Source organism: Erythranthe guttata, chromosome 9, assembly GCF_056151865.1.
Source record: "Erythranthe guttata isolate IM_541 chromosome 9, IM_541, whole genome shotgun sequence".
NCBI classification, from domain to species: Eukaryota; Viridiplantae; Streptophyta; class Magnoliopsida; order Lamiales; family Phrymaceae; genus Erythranthe; species Erythranthe guttata.
The window spans coordinates 1,649,719-1,670,000 of record NC_142541.1 but is presented as its reverse complement, the minus strand read 5'-3'; the positions used below and the strand labels follow the sequence as shown (position 1 = coordinate 1,670,000).

Genomic DNA, 20,282 nt, shown 5'->3' with positions numbered 1-20,282 from the left:
ACAGGGGGATGGTTTGTCGACAATGAGGAATTTTATAATCTTTGTAATTCGACAAGGGTTGTCCCCTAAGTAGATGGGAAACTCCACTTCTCCCATGGATAAAACGCCCTCTCCCGTGAATCCTTTTAGTGGGGTAGTGATGGGGCTAAATCGGGCGTTATCTATGCCCAGCTGCTTGAACGTGTGGAGATACATGATGTCGGCTGAGCTCCCACCGTCCATTAATGTCTTCTTAACCAAAAAGTTGGCCACCGATGCTGTGATTACCAACGCGTCTACATGATCTTCATTTGGACCTTTAATGTCCGATGAGTTGAAGACTATGATATGATCAGGTCTTCGTATCTGATAGACAAATGCGGATGGAGAAGCATGCTCTTGATTCATACGTGCTGATCGAGCAAGGGTGCGTCTCGCATTTTGTGAATCACCACCTGCTGGTCCTCCGGAGATAAAGGCAATGACTCCCCGGGTGGGTTAGTTATCATTGTTATCTTGGTCGCGCCGATAACCCCCCTCCTCCCGTCGTTGTTGCTGATCTCGATTGTTATCTCGGCGTGGGAGGTCATCACGGCGCTTATTTCGAGGCTTATCGATGTATTCGCGTAAGTGGCCCTGCTTGACCATTTTTCTCTATCACATGAAGGATTTCAGTGAGCCGAGTGTTGAGTGGAGTGAATCGATTATAAGATGAAAATGGTTGGCTTGAGATGGAGGTGGAGGACGTCGATCATCTCGTCTCCTAATATCCTGGCGATCATCTTCTCTCTTCTTCTTGGGAGGGGCATTGGGAGAGGCTTCCTCCGTGCGTATGTACTTTTCAGCTCGATTTAACAACTCATCTAAGTTTCCAGGAGGCCTTCCGGCGATAGATTCTTTGAACCTACTCGACTTCAGGTTTTGCTGCATGATCCCTGCAGAGAGCATGTCTTGTCCTACACTGGGAACTTCATGAACAGTTTCCACAAAACGCCTGGTATAGTTGCGGAGTGTTTCATTGTCTCTATGTACGATAGATAAGAGGTGTGCTGGGGTTTTAGCGTATTGTTTATTGATGACGAATTGGTTAGTGAAGCATTGTGATAATCGAGAGAAAGTGTCGATTGATCCTGTGGGTAGAGCATTAAACCAATTCATGGCTCTCTTGGAGAGAGTGGTGCGGAACATCTTGCACATTGCTGCATCCATTGGGCCATGCGAATCTGCCATAGCGTGAAACTTCTTTATGTGTTCCTGCATATCGGTGGTTCCTTCGAACTGAGGTAAGCCTGATACTTTCACTCCTTGAGGCAATACCTCGTTGAGGATGTTCATGGTGAAAGGACTGCGCCTTGTTGGGACTGACGCTCTTCCGTCAATTGGGTTGTTCACTTGGGGAAAATAGTTTTGGCGAGATACTTGTTGAGTGTATATTTTACACTCAATGTATACTTTCTTACGAGTATTTTTGTATACTTTTATTGATTTAATGATGCTTAATGAGTGGTTTATTGTATTTTAGGTACAATCTGGAGATTTGGGAGTTCCAAGGATCAAACAAGCGAATAAATGTCAAAAACGGGGAAAAACGAAAGAAAATATTCGGAGGCTGAAAATTGGCTTGGCGCGGCCGTACCAGATTTAGCCTATTTTTGGGCGCGGCCGCACTAACTGCAGAATTTGGGCATAAAGTTTTGGCGATTCTCGCGCGACCGTATGAGAATTGTACTGATTCTCGCGCGGCCATGTGAAAACACGCTGGAGACAATTTTGGAGTTTTAATAACACAAGGAAACTAAAATCTTCTACCAAGTTGGGACATCTATTTAAGGGCAAACCAAGCACTAATTAAAAGAACTTTTGAACACAATCTTAGAGGAAGAGGAGCGAGAGAACGGAGGAACGAAGACGAAGACCTGACGAATTTTCATCATAATTCTTCTTTCACCTATCTTTTCTAAATCTATGACTTTTATTACTTTTAGTATGTTTTTCGTAAAGAACATGAGTAGCTAAGTTTTTAATCTAGGATTTTGTTGGAACCCTATGTGGGGATGGTGAACCCGTTTTCTTGAGATTATGCAATTATGATTTTATTATTATTATTTCTTCTACTTGTTATGATTGTTAGTGCATGAACCTAATCAATTTATGTGCTTTATCTGTGATTATTGGGATTGACTTGATAGAGCTATTTTAATAATTAGACGTTAAGTAAAAGAATCTTCGAGTAGTTTTCACCGTATTAGTGTGTTAATTGCATGTGGTATCGTAGACATACATATATTCACCTTAGGTAATTATTGTTGAGACTTATGCTTTAATGCTTTATTCATGATCGGATTGCATAGACATATAGTAATTTAGTTTTGGATAATAGAATTATAATACACGCAACATCGGGTTATAATTAATATAGTGCCTCAGGTTAATAATCATGAATCATATATTTCATAATTGAGGGGTTTTGGGTGAGCAATTCTTGCATAGGGGGAAGATAAAATTCTAGGTCCGTTTTTATTGATATTTTCTCGTGTTTATTTGCTTTCATAATTAGTTTAATTATTTAATTGATAAAATTTGACAGCTTTGCGCAGGCTGGATAAAAATCATAGTTGTTAGAATTCGGTACTTAGGATTATATAATTTGAGTATTCCCTGTGGGAGCGATATCTGACTCTCACGAGTCCACTATTACTACTTGTTTGCGATACTCTACTATTTATCTCGTCTTCTCCTTCATTAAGGAAATGAGATCTTCGTGGAGATCTATTACTCCGTTGGGGTGAGTGCTGGTGTTGTTGTCTGGGTTGTGGCTCCCCGTGATTGGTGGATAGCTGCATCCGGGACCGTGGGTCCGAGGTGGATGAGGACACACTTATCCGATTGTCGTTGTTCTGGGCCGGTTGCTGTGTCCTGGGTGGCATTGCGAGTGGAGCATTAGCTAGGATCGCGGGGGAGCATTTGCTCCCGTGGCGATGTATTGGGCCACCGCCTCAGCAGCGGCGCGAGTAGAAGCTTCTGTTATCATTCGTTGAAGAGCCTCCTCGGTTATCTGAACCGTTCGGAAAGCAGGGAAAGGTGGAGCCGGTAGTGGAGGATTGGCGAGTGGTGGGTCCCGAGGGGGAATCACCTGAACCTCGCGAGGTGGATCCAGAGCACGCGGAGGAGGTGGCAAGTCATAGCCTCCGCGAATTGGAAGGTTGTTAGCTGTGTCATTCTCTCTCCGAGTGGATGAATCAGGAGCATCTTGCTGGCTACGTGATCGGGTATGCATTCCCACAGACGGCGCCAAAATGATGATGTTAGAGTTAGATCACCTTAGATAATTGAAGTAGAAAGAGCTAGGAGAGCAAAGTAGGTCCCGTGCTCACGAGCTAGATGGTCCTAAAGCACTCTAATTAACTCAACAATCCTGCGAACAGAAAACACGTAATCTAAGTCTGGGGTTGATCCGGCTGAAATCCCTCCGATGCTCAAGTCAGACGTGCGGATAGTTGATAATTGTAGAGATAATTCGAATAGAAGAATTGATTGAATAATAATAGCGTACCTTCATTAAATGAATTTAAGTTCTATTTATACTTTATTGATTGTGCCGAGATCAATTTATCGGGCACAACCTTATTTGGATGTGATTGGGTCTCCGTAGAAATAACTATTAAACTGGGCCTGTGACTCAGTAAATATGGGTCTATTGGACCTGTGGCCAATAGACATATCACATTTATTTCTAAAAGTGGAAGTATTTGTTAACTAACTGGGAAATAAGCTCAATTAGAGAAAAACAGCTATTTGGGTGCTTTAAAATTATAATTTCAAGAGAAACAAAAATTAAACTTCTTTTGCAAAACACCTGAAAACAGATGTCCAAAAAAGGGTCAGAATCTATTTCTAGAAACATTTACCAAACACCATCTTAGAACACGGGAAATTAGATAGTACATCTGGTTATTTACATTGAGTGAATTTGAACCATATATTTGATTAAATAACTATCCACTAAATATACATGCATATATATATGCGTGATTATATGTAGATTTACAATTTAAAATTTACCCAATATAAATAATCAGGGGCAATATTTAATTTTTCCTGAGAGCTAGAGGACAAGGTCACCGATACAATTATTGCTATTAAATATGGCACGTTATAAAAGCATGTCACAAAAATCATATTTTCCCTACCAACATTATTAATATTGTGATGCATTTTCAGAATTGAGGCATGATACAACATAGAGTTCAGAAAATGGTTGGTCTCTATTGATTAGGGGTCCAATCGAATAATTGATGCATGAAATTTTATTTCTATATAATTTTTTTATTTTTTTAATTACATAAATTATATTTAGCATGAAAAGAAACAAACTCTTGTCACTTCGTAATAATGACGTCATCGTTCACCGACGAAAAAGCCTTTACTAGATGCCACCCATTTCTTCAATTAGCAAATCCAACGTCAGCATCGACGAACCCCTTTCTCTCATTGCGTCAGCCGCAGCACCGCCAAGCTCCGCCGCCTTCCGCCGCACCGCCGCCCCTTCCTCACCCCCCATCATCAGCTCCCTCACCCTCCCCTCCACCTCCTCCGCCTCCACCAACCCCAGCACCGACGAACCCCCAGCCGGCCTCATCCTCAGCCCCACCCGAGCTTCCTCCGCCACAAACCTCGCGTTCATGTGCTGCTCCGCCATGCACGGCAGCGCCAGTAGCGGCACTCCGGCGGAGATGCTCTCAATCACCGAGTTCCAGCCGCAGTGGCTCAGAAACCCCTTCACGCCGCCGTGCCGGAGTATCCCCACCTGATCCACCCACCCCTCCACCACTACACCCCTACCCTTAACCCTCTCCGAAAAACCCGGAACAAATTCCAAACCCTTTGCTTTCAAAGCCCAAACAAAACTCACCTCAGATTTTTCCAAACCCTTGGAAATTTCCAGTAACTGCTCCTCCGACAACTCCGCCTGAGTGCCAAACGCCACGTACAACACATCCACTCCCAACCCCAACTTCTCATCCAGAAACCCTACATAACCCGGCTTCTCCGGCGGCGGCGGCGGCGCCGCCGCCGTCACCATGCAAAGCGGGCCGACGCAGTAAGCTTTCGGACAAAATTTATCGTTCCAAAAATCGATGTAACACTTTTCGAGTTCGTAAAACGTGTTCACAATCAACCCTTGACTCATAACCATGGATTTTACCTGCTCCGCCATGAAATCGACGTACGGTCCCGATGGCTCGATTTCGTTAAACGGCGGAGCGAAATCGTTTCTCGTTAATTTCAGATGAGGGAAACCGGGCATCGAAAAGGGCTCGTCGAGAGAATTTGTTTCTGCATGTGGCCTTTCTCTGCCGAAGATTTGGTACATGGTGAAAGAAAATTGCCCCATCCCGAAAAAAACGAGCCGAGGAACGTTAAATCTCTCGGCCGATCGAAGAGTCCAACCGAGGAATAAATCGGAAATCACGCAGGAAACGGGCGGTTTTAGGGTTTCTAGGGCTTGCTCGAAGCTTTCCTGCATGAGTCTAGTGGATTCAACAAACGGCACGAAAAACGACATCGACGGCAAGTCGTGCGTGTTTTCGACGCCTTGCGGGACCCCTTGTATGTTTTGTGGGAAAGGGAGTTCGAGTATGGAGATGTCGGTGTCGTGGAGGGCGGCGCGGATCGGAGGGGAGTTTCCCGCGGTGGTGAAGATTGTGACGGCAGCGGCTGATCGCCGCCGCCTGAGGAGGCGGGAGAGGTGGAGGAGAGGGATGATGTGGCCTTGTGACATGAATGGGAAGATGGCAAAGTGTGGTTGTGGATGAGAACCCATGGTGATGTTTTTTTTTCTTTCTCAATTTGTGGTTTGAGTGAATTTATAGGTGTGTGCAACTTCATTTTGGCCTTTATTAAATATTAATTAAGGTCGACTAAGTTAGGTGCGGGAAGCCACACCTGATTATTTATATATATTTAGAGAATTTCAACATAAATCTTTATATATAATTAATTATACACATTCATATTGATTTAATCAATCAAATTTATGATTGAAATTAAGAAAATATAAATAATTAAGTGTAAGCATCTAATTCCTCACCGCATACTGTGCGGCGGTGTCGCAACAAATTTAATAAAGTTTATCTTTATCGTATTTAATAATTGGTATTTTATAATATATATATATATATATATATATATATATATATATATATATATATATATATATATATATATATATATATATATATATATATATATATATATATATATATATATATATATATATATATGGGGTTATTTTACATACTCCCCTAGCCACCAAATAAACTAGGGATAAACCCAAGCCCAAATCATCCTTTGACATACCCCTGGGGAAGCGAAAGTACTATACTACCCTTCTGTGCAATTTTCGGCCAAACTGCATTCAGCATTTATGGTCCTGCATTTATCATTTTCGCTAGGGTTGAGCAAGTCGGACCCATCAACCCGCTACACCCGTCAAACCCGTGAAAAACCGCCCCGTTGGGACCGGACGGATAAATTCATCCATAGGATTGGGTCCTAAAATGGTGAAGAACCGTGAGTTTGGGGCTTAGACGGGTTCAATTTTTTTTAATACCCGTGAAACCAGTCCCGCCCCGCCATAGAAAACTACGTCCTTTTGCTTACATTATATAGTATAATAAATTAATAATATTAATGAATAAATAAAGTATCTCTAGTGTATTGTGGAAGTAATAGTTATAAAGATTATGAAAATCTCTAAGAAAATGTAGGAAAAAAAACATATATATACAACGGTCAACACACAGCAGAAAAAAAAGGAAGAAAATAGTGTTGAATGGAGCTGAATAGCGTTGGTTATGCTTAAAAATGTTATATTTATTTCATTTAAATTTTGTCTTTTAAGTTATGAATTAGTTATTTTTAGTTTTATATTAATTTTTATTTACTCTTGACATTTACATTATTTATGTTTGGTTTCAATGTAAGATTTTAGGTTATTCATTTTAGTTTCTAATTATTCTCCCGTAAAACTTATAAATTATATATATATATAAAAAAATAGTTTAGACGATAACGAGTTTCGACCCGTGAAGGTTGGGTCCTACTACAAACCCGTCATGGACCCGCCTATCGTAAACCCGTTAAAAACCCACAAGTTTGGTTCTTCAAAATCAAGAACCGTCGTTTGACGGGACGAGGGCGGGTTTTAATAGAACCCGCGGGTTTATGGCCCGCGCACACCCCTAATTTTCGCTGATTTATTTATTATTATTATTTTTTTTTCTTTTTTAATAAATCTGTTTGTTATATATATATATATATATATATATATATATATATATATATATATATATATATATATATATATATATATATATATATATATATATATATATATATATATATATTTAATTTTTTAATTTTTTTTATAAATAAAAAAAAATATTTTTTTTTTATTTTTTTTAATTTTCAAAACAATATGTTTACAGTACTGAAAATAACTACATGTAACTATAGTACCTATAGTAATTCATAGTTATGTTCGTTTTTTCCCCATATTTTTAGTCGATCAATTGTACGTATACACACACGAATACTGACTTATACAAAATAAATTCATAAAACCCCAACAAAAATTTACAAATTTAAATATTTTTATTATAAATCACATCAGAACCAATAAAATACAAATCGAAAATACATAAAAATACGCATATGTAACTACATGTAACTACATGTTACCAAGGTTCTAAAAGGCGGTTATCGGGTACGTGGCGGTTAGGGACCGCCACACGATAAATCGGCGCGGCGGTGATTTATCGGAGATAAATCGGAAATATATCGGTTTTTAAATATAGTGTAATATATTTCTAAATATTATTTGTAAATACTTAAAATATATATAAAAGAATACTTAAACATAATTCTATCCTATCATTCATATGTTATTATATAATTCTAATTACTCAATAAATAATAAAAATTTAAAAAAATAATAAGATCATAATATAATAAAAGATTCTTACGAAATACAAATACTACGCAAGTCTTTCGCATCAACAATTAATATAAACACAACAAAGCATAAATTGCGGAGTAGTACTTGATTTGGTTTTGGAAGTTGAAAGAATTGGAGAAAAACAAAAAATCAAAACATATTTTCATTTTAATTTTAATTTAAATAAAAAAAAAAAAAACCGATTTGTTGACCGATATATCGGTTTGACCCGCCAAAAAACCGCCGCAAACCGCCTCGCCGTAAAAAACCGATATTCCAAACCGCCTCAACAAAATCGTAAAGGTTTATAACCGATACCGATATGGCGGCCGATATATCGACCGCCACGACCGCTATTTAGAACACTGCATGTTACTATACTAATGTATAGTAATGTATACAGTCTGTTGAACAGATCTGATGTAACTTAAAAAAACAAGAATTTGACACCTTCAAGGAAAGGATCAATGGCCTTCATTAAGCTGCAATTGCAAAATCAAAACAAAAAGAAATTACTTTAGTGCAAATCAACAAATTTGAATAAAAACATCAAAACACTCAAAATTCACCAAACATTAAGAGATCGAGAGATAGAGAGAGAGGTTATTGCTGGGAAATGCAAAAAAATATAGAAATAAATCTGAAAAGATAAAAATTAACGAAATTACCATCAAAATATAGATCCCGACGAGAGGAATCCAACGGTGGATGACTCGTCAAATTTCGACGGGTGGAACACAAAATAAAGCTCCGGCAAGACCACCGTCCTCGAATGAAAAAAAATTGCAGAAACAGATCCGCGCTCGAAACTGAATGAAATCACCACCAAAAGAAAGAGCTCGACGAGAGGAATCCAACGGTAGTTAAACCATCGAATTCCGACCACCGGAGAGAGAGTTATGGCTCCGGGAAGCAATTTCGCCGGTGAGAGGTTTGTAGATGCGGGATTTTGAATCTGGGAGAAGAAGAGAGAGACCGTGAGTGGCTAGGGTTAAAACTGATTTTAGAAGGGTATTATAGGAATTTCAGGGTAGCCCAGGGGGGTATGTCAAAATATTTTCGAAATGAGGGGGGTTTCACCTAGAGTGTAATCCACTTGGTAGTTAGTTCTATATAATTTGGAAATGAGGGGGGTCTACAAAATAATCCCTATATATATATATATATATATATATATATATATATATATATATATATATATATATATATATATATATTGGCGAGGCCATAAAGTTTTGTGAGAGGGCTTATGTCAATCACTTTAAGAAGATAATACCAAAACGAATCGCGAAAACTTAATTGCTATGAAAATTTAAGAAACATGAATATCAAGTCGATTATCAAATTGACACAATCGACTTCTAATTGATATCCAATCTGAAAATTAAGATGAGAGAGAAGTTGTCAAATGCTAAACGATTGCCGGTGGGTGGCAATTTAACCGCTATTAGTGTGACTGTGGAAGAGAACAAATAAATAGGGGGACTTTGAGTAATGGACTAAAAATAAGTGGGCTTAAATGAAATAATTGAATAGACTATATATATATATATATATATATATATATATATATATATGGTTTTTGTGCATAAGTCCCCAACTAATCATGTTTATTATTCTAGGTTTAGGGGCTATATCTCTTTCACCAATAAGCCCATCCCTTTAATATGTATTATAAATAAAGGAAACACTCATGTATATCTCAATATTACCCTCAACCATTTATACCCAATTCTTAATTGTAACCCCAATTTAATCAATTTTGTCCACAAAAATCCAATTTTGACCACAAAAATTCAATTTTGACTTTTTTTTTGAGCATACTTTAATATGCTCCAATTTCATCATTTAACTTAATTTAATCTCAATTTGACCCCAAATTTCACAAATTATTCAATTTTGACCCAAAACTTGCTCCAATTTCCGGCGTTGACTTTTAACAAAAAAAAATTTTGTTTTTTTTTCTTTCTGATTTTTTCGACGGTTTCCGGCGTTGACTTTTTTTTTTTTGGTTTTTTGCTTTTTTCTTTTCTTTTCTTCCGGATTTTTTCGCCGGTTTCCGGCGGTCTCCGGCGTTGATTTTTTTAGTGTTTTTTTAAGTTTTTTTTTTTGGTTTTTTTTTTTTTTTTTTTACGTCCGCCGCTAAACGTTGACCGTAATTGTGCCGTCACTGACAGTAAATTAACGTAATTATACTGTCAATGACAGTAAATTAACGTAATTGTACTGCCGTTGACAATACATTTATGTAATTGTGCTGCCGTTGACAGTAAATTAATGTAATATTGTTATTATTATTGTTATTATTATTTTTTTTTGATTTGTTGACAAGTCAACGTAATTATATTACTGTCGTTGACAGTAAAATAACTGTAAACACAATAATATTATTGTCAACAACATCAATATTATTATTTTTTTGGGTTTTTTGTTTTGTTTGAGTTATTCACGGAGTAACGTAATAATATTACTGTCTATTATTGTAATATTACTGTAAACACAATAAATTTTTTTGTGGTTGACGGTAATATTACTGTTGGTATAGTAATATTGCTGTCAACCACATCAATATTATTATTTTGTTTGGAATTTTTGTTTGTTTGCGTTATTCACGGACTAACGTAATAATATTACTGTCTATTATTGTAATATTACTGTGGTTGACGGTAATATTACTGTGGTTATAGTAATATTACTGTCACTCACAGTAATATTAATTCTTTTGGGTTTTTATTATTTTTACATTTGTTGAACGGTCAACATAGTAATATTACTCTATGCCACAATAATAATGAGTTTTGTTATGTTAATATTACTCTGCTAGAGATTAATATAGCAATATTACTGTGTTAAACTGTAATTCAGTTTAATTTTACTGTGTTTAACAGTAATATAGTTAATATTACTGTCAATCACAGCAATATTGCGGTTTTAAACGAAAAAAAAGGTTCCAGAAAGAAAGAAAAGAAGAAAAAAAACCGGAAACCAGCGAAAAAATCCAGAAGAAAAAAAAAAAATTGGAAAGTCAACGCCGGAGACCGGCGTTGACCGCCCGTCAACGCCGGAATTCGGCGGGAAAAAAAAAAGTTTTTGAAAAAAAAAAAATTTTGAAAAAAAAAGTTTTGGGTCAAAATTGAATAATTTGTGAAATTTGGGGTCAAATTGAGGTTAAATAAAGTTAATGATGAAATTGGAGTACATTAAAGTATGAAGGGTTATTTTAGTCCTTTACAAAAATCTGGACCATGTGTGGACTTATTGGTAAATGAGTTTTTTGTCTTGATCTCTTTATAAATAAGTACCAATTGATGGACTTATTTGTAAGGGTAAATGGCAAATAGACCCATGATAAGGGCACTTAATTAAAAGATGGACATCCAACTTTTTTGTCTTTCAAATAAATCCAGCCCATTCAAACTTATTTGCAAATAAGGAAAATCCCTTTATATATATCAAAATTACCCCCAATTCATTGAAACTCAATTCAAGTCCAATTTCATGATTTACACCCCAATTTAGCTCAATTTAATCAATTAACCAATTTTAACCCTAATTTCAATTTTGACCCGCCACCATCGGAGACCGCCGGTCGCAGCCGTTGACCGGCGTTGACTTTTTTTTTTTTTGAAAAACTTTTTTACCTTAGATTTTTTTTTTCCGGCCGGTCAACTGCCGTTGACCGCGGTCTCCGGCGTTGACTTTTTTTTTTTAATAATTTTGTTTTTTCTTAAAAAAAATATTTTAATTAATATTACTGTCATGGCTGTTAAATAACTGTCTCCGGCAGTTATTTAACTGTCGGAGACAGTAATTTAACTGTAAATTGACTTTTTTTTTTCTTCAAAAATATTTTAATTAATATTATTGTCTTTGCTACTAAATTACTGTCTCCAGCAGTTATTTAACTGTCGGAGACAGTAATTTAACTGTTAATTGATTTTTAAAAAAATATATTTTAATTAATATTACTGTATTCGTTGCTAAATTACTGTCTCCAGCAGTTATTTAACTGTCGGAGACAATAATTTAACTGTTAATTGACTTTTTTTATTCTTAAAAAATATTTTTAATTAATATTACTGTATTCAGTTATTTAACTGTCGGAGACAGTATTTTAACTGTTAACTGACTTTCTTTTTTTAAAATTTTTTTTCTTAAAAAAAATTATTTGAATTAATATTACTGCCTTGGCTGCTAAATTACTGTCTCCAACAGTAATTTAACTTTCTTAGACAATAATATTACTGTTCGGGAAAATAATATTCATAATATTACTGTCCCAAATAGTAATATTACTTTCTGAGACAGTAATTTAGTAGTCAAGATAGTAATATTAATTAAAATATTTTTTTTCTAAAAAAAAAAGATTCAACAAAAAAAAAAAGTCAGCGCCGGAATCTGGCCGAAAAAAAAACATTTCAGAAAAAAAATTATTTTCTGAAAAAAAAAATTTGGGGGGTTAATGTGATATATTTGTTTAAATCCGGGGTCAATGTATAATATTAAGGAAGTTAGAGCATAATGGGTGGATTGATAAGAATTATATTATGGAGGGTATTTTAGACTAAAGACATGGCCACATGGGGATGAGTTTAATTGAGAGACTGTTTTTTTTTGTGGACCAAAATGCATTTAAGTCTCATGTGATGAGCCCTTTTGCCAGTCGCCCTAATATATATATATATATATATATATATATATATATATATATATATATATATATATATATATATATATATATATATATATATATATATATATATATATATATATATACACACACTGTAGATGCACACATATAAAAAATTTAAATATAACTTATTTTAATCATAAATTTAAAAACAATTATCCTTTAAGCATATTAAGAAAGTCATAAATGAACTATTCTCTACAGATAAATACTTATTAGTAATTATAAAGGGCAAAATTGGTGGACAAAAACAAAAGCTTAATTAATATTCGAAAGCAACGCATAATCTGAAAAAAAAAACTTAAAAAGTATACATTGTAAAAGATGTTGGGAAAAAAATATAAAAAGCAGTATTTTGTAAAGGAAAAGAATTGCAGAAGCACTCACTGTGTATATCATTTTATAAAAAAAATGTAGAGATGCTTCTTTATTTATAGAAAAAAAACAGAGCTTTTTCACTATTAACTAACCACTACTAATTAGCTAAAAATTAGGAATTTATTTGACTAACTCAAAACATAATATTAGACCACTTCTAACTAATCTAAATACTTAGTCAGACTTTGAATTAGTCTTCAACAAAAGAGACACATAAAAGGAATGAATATACTAGATGCTTAATAAAAGATTAAAATCCATACTCTCATAAGAGTATGCGTATGCGCGTATGCGTATGCGTATGCGTATGTCTATTAGTTTCAGTATCATTATTATTAGTATTAATTGATCTAAAGATTGTTTTACGTTCTTCATTACAAAATTAAAAGAAATTAAAAAAAAAAAGGGTTTTTGTGCATAAGTCCCTAACCAAACATCTTTATTATTCTAGGTTTAGGGGCTATATCCTTTTCACTAATAAGCCCATCTCTTTAATATTTATTATAAATAAAAAAAACATTCATATATATTATGACAATATTACCCCCAACCCTTTATACCCAATTCTTAACTGTAACCCCAATTTAATCAATTTTGTCCAAAAAAAATCCAATTTTGACTTTTTTTTTTCAAAACCTTTTTTTTCCCGCCGGATTCCGGTGTTGACTTTTCAATTTTTTGTTTTTCTTTCGAATTTTTTCGCCGGTTTCCGGTGTTGACTTTTTTCTTTTTCTTTTTTTGTTTTCCGCCGCCGGATTCTGACGTTGACCTTTTTTAGTGTTTTTTTTTCTTTAGTTTATATTTTGTGTTTTTTACGTCCGCCGCTAAACGTTGACCGTAATCATGCTGTCACTGACAGTAAATTAACGTAATTATACTTTCAATAACAGCTAATTAAGATAATTGTATTGACAATGCATTTGTGTAAGGATTCCGGAAATATCGGATTCAATCGCGCTCTGCTTGTTGGAGCTCCACATCACCTTCCAAAAGACCCGTTTCCAGTTGGAGGATTGCAGCTGCGAAGGCGCGAAAGCTGATGAAATCGAATTCGGTTTCGACCCATTTCCAAACCCTAACTCGGGTCATCGCAACCACACTGGATATTCTCCTCCCTCTGAACTCGATCGGAATCTCGCCGGAAATTACGGAGCTGGTTCAGATGCTGTCCACGCAAGCAAGGCGGCAATGACGAAACCTTCCGGTTGAGCGACGTAAACTTCCTCTTGCAAATCACCATTAAAAAATGCCGACTTAACGTCGAATTGATACACAGGCCATTGTAGTTGTGCAGCCAACACCAAGACAATCCTCACGGTTTCGAAACGAGCTACCGGAGAGAATGTTTCTTCAAAATTAATACCATATTGTTGTGCATACCCTTTTGCCACAAGTCGAGCTATGTGTTTTTGTATGCTTCCATCCGCAGCAAACTTAGTTTTGAATACCCATTTCAAGCCAATTGCATTTTTGCCTTCTTGTAAGTGCATCATCACCCATGTTCCGTTGTTTTCTATTGCCGTCAATTCCTCCTTCATAGATGCCTTTTGCCATTCTTCTTTTGCAGCCGCTTCTTCATATGTAAGAGGGTTTGAAACAATAAGAGCAAATTGACAAGATGCATATATATCTTGCAATGATCTATACCTTATTGGTGTTGACTCATCCGAAGAATCTTCAAGAGTTGACGAAGAGTTTTGGCTCGGTGATGATGCAGTGGACGAGCTGGGTGATGTTGGTATATATATATATATATATATATATATATATATATATATATATATATATATATATATATATATATATATATAACAATCTGCGTAAACGAAAAATACTTACTTGTTTGTCGAAAAGAGGAATTGTGAAAACCACAAAGAACGATCGAGGCTTGCCAAAGCAATTCCCTTAAGACAATATTTTCGGGCTGTCAACGGTGCACAGTCTCTTCCCGGTAGTCTCCCAAGGTACAACGATCGGTTGTCGAATATTTGCACGAATATTCGACCCGCGGCGAACTTGAACAACGAACGGAACTTCGACGAAGAGAAAGAAAAATATGAAGAACTATCTCTTAATTGCCGATTAAATTCAGTGCAGAATTGGCCAGATTCTGCCTTTTTTTATAGGTTGTAGAGATCCATTCACAGAGGGTTGCAATGGTTGGAAAAGAAGCAGAATGATGTGTCTGTTCTTTTTACGAGTTAAAAAACGTAGGAAAATTAATTGGTCATGGGCCAATTAATTAAATATTTGGTTTGGGCCAAATATTTTATTATTTGGATTTTGGGTCAAATAATTTGACTAATTACTAAATGTCCCCAAAGTAATATTTGTGGACACCTAAACCCAAACTAGTCCTATCACTCGATCACATCGAGCGCACATCTTTCGAACTTTAACCATTTACTCAAGAAAATTTTCATTCACTTTACTTCATGATTATGATCAAGTAAATAAATGAAATTAATCTTTACATAATTTAATTAATATTACTCAATATTAATTATTGGAAATCATGAAAATTCCAACAGGTGATGCCACTAAAGAACCAGGTGAAGAATTTTCAAGAATTTGCCTTTCACTTCCATTTGGAAAATTTTCCATGGGCAGAGGAATATTTTGTTGCTCATTGTCATCACGTTTATGCCAATCCCACTTTGCATTTTCAGCAAATACCACATCTCTTCGAATCAAAATCTTACAACTGAGAGGATTATATAATCCATATGCTTTGGATTCCATGCAATAACAAATGAAAATACATTTTTCGGATTTTTTTATCTAGTTTAGGCATCAAAACGTGGTCGGAGTGTCGTAAAGAGACCCGGTTCTTGGACGATCGGATACGGGCCGAGTCCGACGAGAGAGAGGTTCCGTTGTTGAGCGGTTTGCTCGGGTTTCTTAGCTACTGCAGAGCAGTTTTATTCGATGACTGCGATTTTAATGATCATGATTCCGATGGGAGGAGTAGTAGCGGTTTCGAAGCGATTAGTTTCTTGAGTTTTGAGGATTTTCGATGCCCGATTTCGCTCGAGTTAATGACCGACCCGGTGACCGTGTCGACCGGGCAGACGTACGACCGTGTCTCGATTCAGAAATGGCTGAAACAGGGGAGTTTGCTCTGCCCTAAAACGGGGGAGAAGCTCGAAACCGCGGATTTAATCCCGAACACGAATCTTAGGAAGCTAATTCAACGATTCTGCACCGAGTACGACGTCTCGCTTGCGAAGTCGAGGAAGAAAAATCGGGATATATCGAGCACGATTCTACCCGGGAGTCCGGCAAATGCCGAAGCTATCAAATTCCTGTCCGAATATCTCGTTTTGAACCTAGGTTACGGTACGGATCATCAGAAGAACAAAGCAGCCTACGAAATACGAATGCTTGCGAAATCGAATATTTTTAACCGGGCCCGTTTGATCGAATCGGGCTCTGTCCCACCACTACTCGAAATGTGTAATAATCGGATGTTGCAAGAAAACGCGATTTCTGCTTTGCTGAAGCTATCGAAGCAGCCGAGCGGACAAACATCGATACTCAAAAACGGTGGATTGAATCCGATAATCGAAGTGCTTAAAAATGGGGTTAGTCAAGAATCCCGACAAACTGCGGCCGCCGTTATATTTTACCTATCTTCGGTGCACAAATACCGTAGAATAATCGGCGAGCAACACGGAATATTCCCTTCCTTATTGGAGGTAGTGAAAAACGGGACGACTTGCGGGAAGAAAAATTCGGTGGTTGCAATTTTCGCGCTACTATTCCACCACAAGAATCGGACTAGGGCAATCGAAGCAGGTGCGGTGTCGACACTATTGAACCTTCTAGAAGCTTCTCCCGATAAAGCCGAGCTTCAGACGGATGCTTTGGCGGTTCTATCCGCATTGGCCGATTGAGTTGACGGATCGGTCGAAATAGTACGCGCTTCCTCTTCGGATTTATCTTTGATCTTGAGATGCTTGCAAAACGTGGAAACGCGTGCCGGAAAAGAATATTCCGTTTCGATTCTTCATTCTTTGTGCCTCAATTGCGGGGACGATGTTCTCGATGTGCTATCGAAGGAAGCCTCGCTTATGTCGGTGCTGTATTCGCTTCTGACCGAAGGCACTTCGCATTGCGGGCAGAAAAGCGAGGTCGCTTATTAAGATACTGCAGAAGTTTTGCGAGACGAGATTGTCTAGTATGATCGGGGAGGTCGGGCACGAACAACGATTCGTCAATGTTCGTCTAGTATGATCGGGGAGGTCGGGCACGAAAAACGATTCGTCAATGTTCGGTGAATTTGCGGAAAAAAACCCAATAAGATTCGCTTTCGTGTTTTACGCGAATATTCGTTTGTTTTGTTGTGTAGTGTATGTATAGATAGGTTGATTGATTTGTTGAGGTGGTTAGCTCGATTTTTTTTGAGAGCTAATTAGTACCTATGTAGAGATACAGATATACGTGTATGTATCAAATTCTTTTGCTGTAATGAATATTGAATACAGTGTGAGATTATATATATGTTTGGAAAATTACCAAATAGAACTTTTGTGATAGTAATATTGATTATTTATTTATTTATTTTTATTTTTTACAATAAGATAAAAAGTTGTTGATTTAAAAAAAAAATGTGGAATTTTCACTAGCAATGTTTTGCAGATGGGCTATTTATTAGCAGAAAAAATGTTATGGATAATCAATACATATTGTTTTGTATTAGAAATGAGAGAGAAGATTATTCCAAAAATTGAAGTAGGTTATTTCAAATTTGTAAGTTTGAGAAACTGTATGCTAAGACCTCGTTTGGTTGGGGCAATTAGACATAGTTAACTAAAATAATTGAACTTTGTTTGATGTTTGGTATCGGTGTTGATGCTAAATACCTAACACGCAAGTGCACGTATCGCAAATAAGTAATAAAAGTGGACTCGTGAGAGTCGGATGTCGATCCCACAGGGAATACTCAAATTATCTAATCCTAAGTACCAAATTCTAACAATTATGATTTTTATCCAGCCTACGCAAAGTTGTCAAATTTAATCAATTAAACAATTAAACTAATTATGAAAGCAAATAAACACGAAATAATATCAATAAAAACGGATCTAGGATTTTATCTTCCCCCATGCAAGAATTGCTCAGCCAAAACCCCTCAACTATGAAATATATGATTCATGATTATTAACCCGAGCTACTAATTTACTCATAACCCGCTGTCGCGTGTATTATGAGTCTATTATTCATAAACGGTTCACTATATGTCTATGCAAACAAATTAGAATAAAGCATTAACTAACAAGTCTCGTAAATGGCTACCTAAGATGATATCTGTATGTCTACGACACCACATGCAATTGACACACTCATCCGGTGAAAACTACTCGAAGGCTCTTATACTTACCGTCTAATTATCAAAATAGCTCTGTCGAGTCAATCCCAATAATCACAGATAAAGCACATAAATTGATCAAGTTCATGCACTAACAATCATAACAAGTATAAGAAATAATCATAAAATCATAATTGCATAATCTCAAGAAAACGGGTTCACCATCCCCACATAGGGTTCCAACAAAATCCTAGATTAAAAACTTAGCTACTCATGTTCTCTATGAAAAACATCATAAAAATACAAAAAAGAAAAGATAGATAAAAGAAGAATTGTGATGAAGATTTGTCAATTCTCCGTCTTCGATTCTTCGTTCTCTCGCTCCTCTCGCTCCAAGATTGTGTCAAAAGTCCATCGATTCGTGCTTGGTTTGCCCTTAAATAGATGCCCCAACTTGGTAGAAGAATTTAGGTTTCCTTGTTTGATTAAAAGTCCAAAATTGTCTCCAGCGTGTTTTGGCGCGGCCGCGCGAGAATCAGTGCAATTCTCACACGGCCGCGCGAGAATCGCCGAAACCTTCTGCCCAACTTCTGCAGTTCGCACGGCCGTGCCAAAAATAGGCTAAATTTGGCACGGCCGCGCGGGCCACTTTTCAGCCAATTTTCAGCATATTTTGTTTTCTTCCGTTTTTGCCCGTTTTTGACCTTTTTTGGCTCGTTTCGTCCTTGAAACTTCCAAATCGTCAAGTTGTACCTAAAATACAATAAACCACTCATTAAGTATCATTAAATCAATAAAAGTATACAAAAAATCCTCGTAAGAAAGTATACATTGAGTGTAAAATATACACTCAACACACCCCCAAACTTGAACTTTTGCTTGTCCTCAAGCAAAAACTAGCAACTATCAAAGCAACACTTTCAACAAATGCCTCTCATCACATAGATTAATGGTCAACTTTCATGTTTTCAGAACTTGCAATTATCATGACAATTCTAAAAAATTTACAAGCTCGTAATTCAAAGATACGTATTCACTCACCCTTGCCAAAAACCACAAACCATGCTATCGCTTCAAGTATCCCATATTTGCAAATTAAAAATGGAGAAAATTTATACTTACATAATAATATTCAACTCCAAAGACTCACCAAATTTCTTTACTCGGCTAGTATCAAATAATTGAGCTATTGGGATCATTGGGACTTTTTGGCTTTCAAATGTTGGGCTTTTGGTACAAGGTAGAAAATATGGGTAAAAGTGGCTACTCTTCTCATTTCATCTCACAATTAGTCACTAAGAGTTGCACTTGACGGAATTTTTAACTCTCGTTCTTGACTAGAGGTGTTTTTGCTAAGATTTAGCTTTTGGACTTATTACTTCACCTCGAAGGACTTATCACCTAACTCGATTTGTTAAGAGTTCAAAAGTCTCCACTTTTGCTCTTAACATGATGTTTCGAGTTTTTACTTTAAAATCTTTCTCAAGTCATTTCTTCCCCTTCTATCTTTCTTCTTCTTCTTCTTTCTTTTTTTTCTTTATTATTATTATTATTATTTTTTTCTCTTTTTTTATTTTTTTTTTATTTTTTTTATTTTTTTTATTTTTTTTTATTTATTTTTTTTTTTTTTGCAGAGAAGAAAAACTTAACAAATTTTTTTTAACCAAGCTCCAAGGGAAAAATTATCAAGAAACCACCATCTAATCTACCCACTTTACTTCGGCTAAAAGAAAGAACACCGTTTCTCCAAGGCTCAATCAAGGCTCGAATAATAAAAATTTAAAGGTAGGCTTGAAAGGCTCAAACGGTTCAAAGATGACCCAAATCACTTCCCAAATTGCTCAACAATTTAATATTTCACTTTGTAAATTCATAAGGCAAGTTCTAAAACCGAATAGCATATGATATAGTATAAATTAATTCCA

General features: G+C 36.2%; 2 protein-coding genes and 1 pseudogene across 2 annotated transcripts in view; 1 reads left to right on the top strand and 2 right to left on the bottom strand.

Annotated features, from left to right (window-relative positions):
• LOC148767840 (uncharacterized) overlaps nucleotides 1-569 on the bottom strand; it is a 1,355-nt gene extending 786 nt beyond the window's left edge. The window contains exons 1-2 of the mRNA XM_088823341.1: nucleotides 390-569; nucleotides 3-345 (exon numbers count right to left, since the gene is read on the bottom strand). Coding sequence (XP_088679467.1) covers nucleotides 3-345; nucleotides 390-569 — 523 coding nt within the window. The remainder of the gene's footprint in view (nucleotides 1-2; nucleotides 346-389) is intronic.
• Nucleotides 570-4,225: 3,656 nt separating this feature from the next.
• On the bottom strand, nucleotides 4,226-5,813 carry LOC105952212 (UDP-glycosyltransferase 90A1). The gene has a single exon (XM_012975743.2). It carries the CDS (start codon nucleotides 5,801-5,803, stop codon nucleotides 4,406-4,408), a length of 1,398 nt encoding a protein of 465 aa, XP_012831197.2. The 5' UTR covers nucleotides 5,804-5,813; the 3' UTR covers nucleotides 4,226-4,405.
• A 9,748-nt stretch (nucleotides 5,814-15,561) lies between these two features.
• On the top strand, nucleotides 15,562-17,523 carry LOC148767839 (U-box domain-containing protein 18-like; annotated as a pseudogene).
• The last annotated feature ends 2,759 nt before the right edge of the window (nucleotides 17,524-20,282 follow it).